Source organism: Bos indicus x Bos taurus, chromosome 18, assembly GCF_003369695.1.
Source record: "Bos indicus x Bos taurus breed Angus x Brahman F1 hybrid chromosome 18, Bos_hybrid_MaternalHap_v2.0, whole genome shotgun sequence".
Lineage (NCBI taxonomy): Eukaryota > Metazoa > Chordata > Mammalia > Artiodactyla > Bovidae > Bos > Bos indicus x Bos taurus.
In genome coordinates, this window is record NC_040093.1 from 1,216,641 (window position 1) to 1,227,753 (window position 11,113).

General features: G+C 43.2%; 3 protein-coding genes across 12 annotated transcripts in view; all 3 read left to right on the forward strand.

Annotated features, from left to right (window-relative positions):
- LOC113875545 (zinc finger protein OZF-like) overlaps nt 1-11,113 on the forward strand; it is a 14,151-nt gene continuing 3,038 nt past the window's right edge. The window contains exons 1-3 of one of the 9 annotated variants that reach the window (XM_027514032.1): nt 22-87; nt 9,142-9,180; nt 10,753-10,879. In XM_027514032.1, the coding sequence (XP_027369833.1) occupies nt 22-87; nt 9,142-9,180; nt 10,753-10,879 (232 nt within the window). Of the gene's footprint in view, nt 88-6,307; nt 6,565-7,344; nt 9,181-10,752; nt 10,880-11,113 lie in introns of those variants that run through there. The other 8 variants (XM_027514035.1, XM_027514034.1, XM_027514038.1 and 5 more) reach the window with 8 other exon arrangements.
- On the forward strand, nt 94-3,057 carry LOC113875552 (zinc finger protein 329-like). The gene is made up of 2 exons (XM_027514051.1): nt 94-1,031; nt 1,228-3,057. The coding sequence occupies exons 1-2, from the start codon at nt 959-961 to the stop codon at nt 2,145-2,147; spliced, it is 993 nt and encodes a 330-aa protein (XP_027369852.1). The 5' UTR covers nt 94-958; the 3' UTR covers nt 2,148-3,057.
- The window catches only part of LOC113875542 (zinc finger protein 525-like), a 24,134-nt gene continuing 19,496 nt past the window's right edge, over nt 6,476-11,113 (forward strand). For both annotated transcript variants that reach the window (XM_027514021.1, XM_027514025.1), the window contains exon 1: nt 6,476-6,564. The gene's annotated coding sequence lies outside the window, so the exon portion shown is untranslated. The remainder of the gene's footprint in view (nt 6,565-11,113) is intronic.

Below are 11,113 nucleotides of genomic sequence, written 5' to 3' on the forward strand. Positions count from 1 at the left end.
AGGAGGAATGGAGGCTCCTTGATGAGGCCTAGAGATGCCTGTACCATGATATCATGCTGGAGACCTTTGTACTGGTTACATCCTTGGGTAAGGCCCTCACCCTTGTCCCAGCATCCTGGGCAGGTATCTGACTTTCCCCTTTTTTCCAAGCTCAAATCTGTTCTCTTCATAGCTGGACCGTGGTTGCCTGTCTGGTACTGCTTCCCTGTCCTCTGTTTTGCGGGTACTAAGGCTGAGTGAGTGTGTGTCCCACCTCCTTTCACAGGTAGTTGCAATACCAGTGGCTCTGAAGTTTTCTCAGTGAAGATTGTCTAAGTCAAAAGACTTGGGATAAATTCACTGGATTCTCAGCCACTCACTGCCAGTTTGACTCAGTTGACCCCTGCATCTCTGTGCTCCAGGTTCTGCCTTGATCCAACTCCATTTCCTGGAGCCTGACTGACCAGGAAGTATTGGAACCAAGGTGGGACTATCTGTGGGGTCCACTTGGCTGTTGCTGCCAGACTGTCCTGTGGAGAGGTCCATTATTGCACAGCACTGGTTTTCTAACCTGCCTGAGCTCCCTTGTCCTCAAAATAGTCCCATGGTTTTATTCCTTCTGTGTCAGACACATATGTGTGATGGGGCTGCCCATTCTACCAAAATCTATGTGAAATTCCTCCTCATATCTCTGGTTTCAGGTTGTTGGCATGGAATAAAGGTCAAGCAGAGAACTTCAGAGCAGCATGTTTCTGTAGAAGTGCCACAGAGAAATACCTCAGAGATAGACCTCTCCACCCAGCCTCTCCCTGGGACATGCGTAGCCTGAATGTAGAAGGTGGTGTGTGTGTAGCTGAGGACATGGGAATAAACCCCGGCCAGACCCTGTGTGGAGCAGGTTTGAAATTTCAGCAGAACAGTGGAGATAAACTCTTTAGAAGAGGCGTGGGTAAGGCCTTTATGAAGAGATGCACAGTCCATGCCCTGGGGAAGGCTTTTATGTGCTGTGAGGCTAGGAAGGATTTCCCGGGTATCTCTCGCTATTTCCAGCAGTAGATTGTTTTTTTTTCATCTTTTATTTTATTTTATTTTTAAACTTCACAACATTGCATCAGTTTTGCCAAACATCGAAATGAATCTGCCACAGGTATACCTGTGTTCCCCATCCCGAACCCTCCTCCCTCCTCCCTCCCCATACCCTCCCCCTGGGTCGTCCCAGTGCACCAGCCCCAAGCATGCAGCACCGTGCTAGATTAAATTGCAAAAGGGCACTGAGTTTTTGGAACTTTCTCATAATGGACAAAGGCAGCGTAAATGCCACGAATGTGGGAAAACCTCCCAAAAGTCCAAGCTTGCTCAGCACCAGAGAGTCCACACTGGAGAGAGGCCTTATGAATATGCTGAATGTGGGAAAGCCTTCAGCTATGAATATATATTTGTTTGGCACTGGAATGTCCACACTAGAGAAAGGCCCTATGGGTGCAGTGAACGTGGGAAAGCTTTTAGTGACAAACATGTACTTGTATGGCACCAGTGAATTCACCGGAGAAAGGCCTTACAAGTGCAGTGAATGTGGGAAATCCTTCTGTTGCAAATACAGACTTACTCAGCCTCAGAGAGTCCATGTCCATAGTGGTGAGAAGACTTACGAGTGCTGCGAATGTGGGAAACCTTTACCTGTAAACCCATACTTTTTTTTTTTTTTTTTTTTAAACCCATACTTTTTAAGCACCAGGGAATCCACACTGGAGAAAGGCCTTACAAGTGCACTGAATGTGGGAAAGTCTTTAGATGTAATTCCAGCTTTGTTATATAGAAGAATTCATACAGGAGAAAGGCCTTATGAAGGTAGGGAGTGTGGAAAGCTATTTAGCCGAAGCTCCCAACTTGTTGTACACCAGAGAACTCACACTGGAGCCAAGCCATATGATTGTAGTGAATGTGGGAAAGGCTTCACCCCTAAAAGCAAACTTGTTCAGCACCAGAGAGTTCACACCGCAGAGAAGCCTTATGAATGCAGTGAATGTGGAAAAGTCTTTAGGTTCATATCCAGCCTCAGTAAACATAGAAGAGTTCACACTGGAGAAAGGCCTTACAAGTGTAGTGACTGTGGAAAGTTCTTTAAGCGAAGCTCGCACCTTAAAGTGCACTACAAAATTCATACTTGAGCAAAGACATATTACGAGTGCAGTGAATGTAGGAAATGTTTTAGCCAAAGCTCTACTCTCATTACGCATCTGAGTTCACACCAGAGGAAAACCATACAAGTGCACTAAATGTGGAGAAGTCTTTAGCCAAAGCACCCAATTTAATTAACACCAAAAAGTTCACACCACAGAAGTGCAGCACCAGCACAGCAAGTGGGGGAATATTTTTTGTCAAATGTGTGCTCTAACTCAGCGCCAGAACCTAACAGCCCATAGAGTAGTGTAGTGAATGTAAAAAAGCTTTGAGCCGAAGGTCTAACCTTGTTTGTCATCAGAACACTCATACTGGAGAAAGGCCTTCAACTGAGATGAGGAGAGAAGAGAATGAGCTGTTGCCTTAGTTAATACATCTTACTGAACTGGCTCTGTGAGGGACTTCTCAACTGTAAGTTGAATGTCACCTGTGTGCACGGCCCTAATGTGGAGATGGTCTGTGGGTACCCAGTTCCTAGGAAACTTTGAGGAGCTAGGCTGTGACCTCCCAGGGCCCTTGACAGACCTCATGTCATTGTGACTTTCTTACCTCTACCAAGTGGCAGATCCTCATACTGGGCATCTACCAAGTGGCAGATCCACATACAGTGAGATCAGTGTAGGTAGACCTTTGTGCTCTCCTGTACCCTAGAGGGAAGCATAAGTGGCCTGAGGACTTGGGTGGTGTCATGCTCTTAGGTCCTGTCAACTGCATAGGACACAACCTAAGCAGCTTTGCCAGTCTGGGTTCTGCTGGAAGCTCATAGAGGTTTACATTATTTGGTGGTATTGGATCATTTTATGCTCAGGATGGATTTTCTAGCTCCAAGTCACCCTTTGGGGAACTGCCTCATTTTGCACTACTTTGTGTAAAAATAAAGACTATTGCTTAACACAACATGCGTCTTTGGTTTTGTTCACTTTGAGACTGCTGTTAAGAACCACATTGGACTATCAGGATGAAGAGGAACAAGTTTTGTGGGTGTTCCAAACTTTGTGTGCTTCATTGGGAATGATGATGGCAGAGAACAGTATTCAGTCTAATTTGATCTAATTTTCCAAGGTCTCCTGGGGTAGACTGCAGGGTTCTGGGGGACTAATGTGACCAGATGTCAGAATTTTGGGTAGGTCTTCAGGTCACCCTGAGATGAGGATAGTTGTGAGCAGCACCAGTGTTTTGTTTTGTTTTGTTTTTGGAGCTGCATAAGTTGTCTTTTCACATGAGATGTCACATCATGCCCCCAGTATTGTTTAAGGGAAGAAGGTCCCTAGGCCCAGCCATAGCAGAGCCACATGCCACAATGTCCACAACTTGGGGCTGGTGTTGCTCAGTGTTAACTTACAGACACTGGGTGGGAATCATACTTGTTGCAGAAACAGGCATAGAGTTAATAGGAACTGAGAGACTAGCAAACAAGAAGGGACACACTTTTTCTAAAGCTGCATCCACATATGTTCCCATGCCTGTTTATGATAAAGTTTTTGCCAAAATTCTCAGATGTTACAGAACTGGTTTTGGTGTCATATAGCATCTGCAGATTGTTTATCTAAGGCCATTACTGCACAGTGAAGACAGTGGGGAATAAGAGCAGAAATCCTGAAGTCCAGGCATGTGATTTTCAGGACCCAGACAGAGTTCCTGGATAACTTTGATTGCTCACCAGTCTTCATTGCTACTCTGACAGAATCCCTCCCATGAGACCAAGAGAGAGAATGGATTTGAGGTGTGATTGCCAGAGTTCTCCTTTTCCAAAAAGATACTGATTTTTATGTGAAGTCAATTTTTATACAGATTTAATTGAGCTTATGTATAGTTGGTCTGCACTGAATAGAACATCCCTAAATTGTCCAACTTGCTAAGTTTCAACCACCCATGGAACCATCATCATAACAAACATCCATCACTACCTGTAGAGCCCCTATGTGTGTGCTGAATGTGAACAAAGCTTTGATCCAAAGGTCTAACCTCATTTGTCACCAGTATGCTCATACTAGAGAAAGGCCTTCAAATGAGATGAGAAGAGAAACAAATGAGCTATCTCCTTAGTTAATACATCTTACTGAACTGGCTCTGTAAAGGACTCCTCAACTGTAAGTTGAATGCCATCTGTGTGCCCACCCCTAGTGTGGAGATGGCCTGTGGGTACATCTCCAATTCAGTAACTCAGTGTTTTCCAGAACTTTAATATCATTGGAGTCTTTAATGTTTACTTTTTTATTTGTCATTTTCTTTCTACATGCATAGTTACTTTAAGAATCATCCAAGTTGCCAATGTGAATAATTTTTTTCCGATAAATATATTATTTGGGTAGACCATCGTTTAACTGTTTATCCATTCATCTGTTAAAGGATGGGGTTTTGTGGTTTGTTTCCAGTTTGCCTGCCACAAGTAAGCAAACAAGTAAATAAAATCCTTTATATGGACACTTGGTTTCATGTTCTAAAATGAATGACTACCCATTTGCATTCCCATTGACAGTGTTCAATTCCCCGTTATTCCTCACCAGTAGTTGGTTGGTATGGTTAGTATTTTAAATATTACCTGTTTTAAAAGTATGGAGACTATTATCTGATTGCATTTCCCTACTAATTCATGATGTTGGACATTTTTTTTTCATTTGCCAGATAATCTGAGAAGACAATAAGTGTGTTGGAACTTCAGTTTTCTTCAGTGAATGACTTGGCTAGGTTCTCATAACATTATTCGCCACTTTATACTCCTAATAATTAACATACTTGACATACATAAAAATATTAACTCATTTTTACATAGGACATTTAGCCCCACCCTGCCTCATTTAACTTTTAAATAATTCAAAGTGTATTTCCAGACTTTGACACTTTTTCATAATTTTCATAATTTAATCAAATACAGGAATCTCCTGCTTTCCAAAGTTCAGATTACATCACTTGTGTTTTATAAAAGACACATTAGTACATGTTTTTATGAAATCCAAAGAAACTTCCGAAGTATTTTAATCACTTTTATGAAAAAAGCCATAACACCATATTAATGGCTGTTCATTGGGAAAACCGAAGTGGTGTATCAGAATTTTGAGAAAGAAGGGAATATTTCTGCTTTATGACATCTCAGTTTATGAAACATTTCCTAGGAAAGCTGTTCATTGGGATAGCAGGAGCAATCTGTAATTAAGCTCAAGTCACTAAACCATATTCATTTTCTATGGCTACTATAATGAATAACCACAAAGTTGATGGTTTCAGACGAAACATGAATTATTTTACTCTTCTGGACGTCAGAAGTCTAAATCACTTTCACAGGGATAAAGTCAAAGTGTGACTAGGGGCTTGGTCTCTCTGGAGGCTCTAGGAATGAATTGTCCTTGCCTTTTCCAAAGTCTAGAGCTGCATTCCTTGTGTTTGACGGCTGAAGACCACTTCCTTCCAAGACCAGCAGTGCAGCATTTCAGTCATCAAATCGCCTTCCTCTACCTGTCTTTTATGAGGAGACCTTGGAGTCCATCTCCGGACAAACATACTTTTGGGGTAATCTCCTCTCCAAATCCCTAATCGAGTTGGCAAAGTCTCTGACCATATAAGGTAACATGAGTTTCAAAGATGACCCAGTTGTCTTCGGGGAATATTCATCAGCCTGCCGCTTTGAGTCTAAGTCCTTCAAAATGTGTTTGTTTTCAGGTATATTCATTGCAATCATAATGCAAAATATTACTTGTAGGTGTGTATCATAAATGTCTTTGACCTCTAAGTATGTATGACCTCATAATTTTTCCAAAATGTTGACGTCACTAAGTCCTCTACCTGTACCACATTCTCAATTTCAAGTTCTTAAAATTTTAGAATGCTTGATGCCCTGTGTGGCACGACTCCCTACGCGTGCTGACACCTCCTTTTTCTGTCTTTGAGAAGAGTGGTTTCACGGATATCTGGGTGCGTCCCCTTTAAGAAGCGTGAACCCCGCCAGTAACTCGGAGCCTTGGAAAATTGCTTCCCAGCCACCCACCAGGGTCAGGCGGAACTTTCCTGGCAGTCTGGAGCACCGAACCTAGCCGTGGCAGACAGCGGAGTTCACTACATTTCCCTGAAAACAAAGCGCAGCCCGTGTGGTCACTGGGCCAATGAAAACCCGGGGCTGAGCCACTTCCGTTCTGTAAGAAGGCGTCTGGGCGGGTCTTCCGGCCGGTCCCGCGGGCGACATTTTTAAACTCCAGCCTGATTTCGTGTGTGGAACTTCAGAATTTGGCCGGCCTGAGGTGAAGGAAGGCAGGAAGGCGCTGTGCCCGCTGCTCTCAGGGGGGTCTGAGGCCCTGCGCGGCGCCATCCGACCTGACTCTGACTTGGGACAGAGACGGGCGCCGCGGTGCCCAGGCCCCACCTTCGCCCTCAGGCTCAGCCGAGACGGCCGTGCTGACAGATCCGCTTCAGGTAAACGCTGCGCCCTCCGAGCTCTCAGCCAACTCTTCTCATTCTGCGGCATTTTTGTACTTACCTGTGTTCTCTTTCAAGTATCCTGTGTATGCTTTCATTTCTTAACCAAAACCTAGGTTTTTCTAATTTTGAAATATGACCTGCTTGGGAGAAAATAAATGCTTCTGACCTACGTGCAGTTGAAAAACCAGCTGTTATTAATAGCCGTTCAATGCTCAAATCAAGAAATGAGGTACAAGTAGGACCCAAAAGCCGCCTGTGGAGGTCCTTCCCAAACTATTGTCCCGTCTCCCAAATGTTAAGATGTTGTCTTTTGTTTCAAGTGAGCGGGTTTTTTTGTTGTTGTTTGTTTGTTGCTTTCTTGATTGTTCTGCTTCTTACACGTCGCTAGTGGTAGAACCTGCCTGCCAGTGCAGCAGACATAAGTGACGTGGGTTCCATCTCTGGGTCAGGAAGATCCCCTGGAGGAGGAAGTGGCAACCCACTCCAGTATTCTTGCCTGGAGAATCCCATGGACAGAGGAGCCTGGCGCGCTACAGTCCGTAAGGTCGCCAAGAGTCGGACACGACTGAAGCGACTTAGCGCACACACATAGTTTTGCCAACTGTGTGGAGAATATTCGAGGACCGTGGTTGCCCTTTGCTCAGTTGTTTTAAAACTTTTACAACTGAAATCATATAAGTATTAAGTGTTTCTGTTTTTGTTTTCTTTTGGAGAAGATGGTGTGACTTCACCCATTTTCTCGTGTCGATCCGCTAATTTTCTTTACTTTTGCAGTATTATATAGTGAGTGTATAGTCTATGGGGCTTCTGAGGTGGCGCTAGTTGTAAAGAATCCACCTGCCAGTTCAGAAGACACAAGAGAAGCAGGTTCGATCCCTGGATATGGAAGGTCCCCTGGTACCCTATTCCAGTATTCTTGCCTGGAGAATCCCGTGGATAGAGGAGCCTGGTGGGTAACAGTCCATGGTGTCACAAAGAATCAGACAGGACTGAGTGACTGAGCACATACATTATATGAGTAAGATGTCTTTATAAAATCAGTGTTGAAGGCTTTTTTGGTCAGCTTTCTTTATTTATAACCATTGCTATTCCAGCTATAACTTCTTCGCCTTCTGTTGTGTGTTAAGGACATATCTGTCTAGCATATATGTTAAAATTATTATTGTATTTAAATGAATATTTCCACCTTTTGATCTTATTTTGCTCCATCTTACTAATTTTAACTTAGTTCTTTGAATGAGATGATTATGCTTATTTTTAATGGATCCCGTGTTTGTATTTTCACACTCTCTTTTTGCATTATGCCTACTTAACAGTTCTGCAGTATACAGCCATTTAAGAATTTTTCTTCTCTTTCAGTGATTGTACTCTGCTAATATTTATTTCACCGTTACGTGATGCTCCTCTGGTAGTTTCGGAAGAAAATGATTATTTTGTAAAACACTTGTTTTAAAAGGAGGATTAAATGAATCATTGTAAAAATAAAAACTTATAATGCTGGGAATTCTTACCAAGATACTTAGAACCCAAGAAGGTATTTTCATGTTTATTTAAAGAGGATTGAACAGAGATCAGGTCATATAGGTTCTTTCCTTTGTCTTAAGTTTAAAGAGTCATCAGTGATGTCCAGTTATCTCAAACTGTTGGAAGCCACACACATTTACTCTGATTCTAGCAATAATCCCTTTCTCACAGATTAATTTTCTGGAGACATTTTCTTCTTGTAATTCTCTCTCTCTCTCTCTCTCTTTTGTGTGTGTGTGTGTGTGTGTGTGTGTGTGTGGTTGCACTGCTTGGCTTGTGGAGTCTAGGTTCCCCAACCAGGTATAGAACCCAGGTCCACTGCAGTGAAAGTAGCACATTCTAACCACTGGGCAGCCAGAGAATTCTGAGATCCATTTTCAAAGCGAAGTCAGTGGTGTTTCCATTCTCTACAACAGGAGAAAAAAGCTTGTAGGAAGTTAATCTGTTTGAACATTTATGGGGGGAAAAACTGGATATATTAAAGAATATGGTTCAAGTATAAGTTTTTTAAAAAACAATCTTTAAGATAACCAAAGTAAAATTAGAAAAGGAGTATAGGAACTCCTGTCCAAATGTTGGGTCCAGCTACAAGCTATGAGAGGAAAAAGTTATTATTGGCAAGGGAGAAATGGAAGAATGGAATCAAATGGCAATGTCAGAAAGAGCTCTGCTTAATTTTTATATGCATGGCTTGGGGCTGTAATAGCTCTGTATGACCTGCCACAAGCATCTCCTATCTAACCAGGTAGCTTACTCTTTGGATCATTGGGCTCCAGTCGTACTAGCCTCATGGAGCTACTCAGACACATCAGACATGAATCTAATAGAAAGGCTTTGCACTTATTAGTCCCACTTCTAGAAAACCTTTTCTGAAGTCAGACGTATGACCTTATGGCACAACTCCGTAACATTTTCTGCCCTCTTTATGATTTAGTTTTCTATTGAGTAATTTGTCTTCACCTGAAATATTGAATAGTTATCTCATTAATCTTTCTTGTCTTTGTTGCTGATGGGAATTAAAGTTACATGGCACTACTCTTCCCACAGGTTCCATGTTCAACAGAACAACTTATGGACTCTTCACTGGTGAGTGTTGGTGTTCTGAAAGATTTTTCTGCTGCTTTTCGTGAACTTGGTGTCTGGACACCCTAGAGAAACCCTGAGTGCAGAATTCCAAGTCCAGGCCAGAGGGTATATGGAAAGATTCCAAATTTGGCAACCAGGGGACTGAAATGTGCAAGATTGTATGTATAGGGGTTACTATGTCCAAATGCTCGAGGATGCAATTGAGATGAGTGTATTTTAGGACTGTTGGGTCTCTGTTTATGCAGTAGGAACAGAGAACAAGGGAACCAGGGTCAGGGCTAGACTGGTAGCCTGATAAGATGAGTTTCTGTTCTGAGACTGATGGCAGAAATGGGATTTTTGTAATAGAAATGAAAAGTGATATTACTTAAGTTTCAAGAGGCTGCCTCTGGGAGCAGAGTGCACAACAGCCTGGTGGAGAGGAAGACAAAGAAACATAGAAGCTGTCTTAATTTTCCAGATGTACATGGCTCTAGCTGCACCAAAGTGGTGTATGTGGAGATATGAAAACTACTTGGTTTCTACTTTTTCTAAGTAAAGGCTGATCAGATTTTTCCAATGTGGAGGAATCACATGCTTCCAAAGTTTTTTCCATTTGCATCTGGAAAGGTGGAAGTGCCATCAACTGATTTGGGGAAGTCTGGTAAGAGGACTTTTCAGTGAGAATATTAGGAATTGAGTTTTGGCCCTGTTAAGCCTCAGATGTTGCAGTGGCTCCCAAGTGTAGGAGACAAGTGGATGGCTGAACATGTAGATCTAGAGTAATGGGGAGGCTTTTGGATGCCATTAGGGGACAGAGGAGACACAGACAGACAAAGAAGTAGAGTGGTCATCAGCAAGAAGGTAAGGGAAAGGGGAAGGCCAGTTGGTAAGTCAGCTTTCTGTGGGGAAAAGCTATGATACTGATGTGGAAGAAAAGCAGAAATGAGATAAATTGATAGCAAAGTCATGCTGGTGCTAATTTATTCTCCTCTGACTCACTAGGCTTTTGTGGTAGAACTTGGGAAGCTTGTGACACAATGTCACAGTTTCTTTAGGCTGTGTTAAGTGGGTGTGGATTTTGAATGGGTGTTATATGAGCAAAGATGGTAACTGTTAAAGAGACATAGTGCAGTATGGAAATGGAATCTGACCAGAGGTATTTAGATTTTGTGTGTTGTGACTGAGATAAAGTCAGGATCAAGGCCTGGTGGGAAAGCCAACTTGGTGGTCCATGTGGTGAAGATGGGGGTCAGATGTCTGAGAATGTCCACTGAGTGATATGATATGCATGTAGGGAAGGTGTGTGAACTAATTGACTGAGGGCTCTGTAGTAGGACTTTGAGAAGGGTGGGTTCAAGTTGTTGGTGTCTGGAGTGGATCACCTGGGGACTGTCAGACTGTTGTCTTGCAGGAGAGGAAAGGGGCTCTGCATGCCAGGCCCACAGCCAGAGTTTTGGGTACCACTGCCCTCTAAATTAGGGAGCCAGGGAGGATGATGACACCAGAGTGAATGTGGATTAGGGTTGGGGGTGTTCTTAGGGTCCTAGGGAAAGAGGCTGCTCATGTACACATCTGTTCCCATCATCATAGAGCCCTGTGACCTTTGAGGATGTGGCTGTTTACTTTTCCCAAGAGGAATGGAGGCTCCTTGGTGAGGCCCAGAAATTCCTGTACCGCGATGTCATGCTGGAGACCTTTGCACTGGTTGTGTCCTTGGGTAAGGCCCTCACCCCTATGCCAGCATCCTGGACAGGTCTCTGCCTTTCCCCTTTTCTCTAAGAGCAAGTCTGTTCTGTTCACAGCTAGACAGTGGGCACCTCTGTATTATTTCTTCCCTGTCCTCTGTGTTGTGGGTACCAAGCCTGAGTGAGTGTGTGTTCCACCTCCTTTCACAGGTGGCCCCAATGCCAGTGGCTGAAGTTTTCTCAGCAAAAATTTTCTGGATCATAAG

Bases quoted from the DNA above. Each gene is read 5' to 3' on its own strand.
- LOC113875552 (XM_027514051.1), top strand. From the start codon at position 959: ATGCCCTGGGGAAGGCTTTTATGTGCTGTGAGGCTAGGAAGGATTTCC. The intron at 1,032-1,227 runs GTAGATTGTTTT...TGCAGCACCGTG, and splicing joins ATCTCTCGCTATTTCCAGCA to CTAGATTAAATTGCAAAAGG.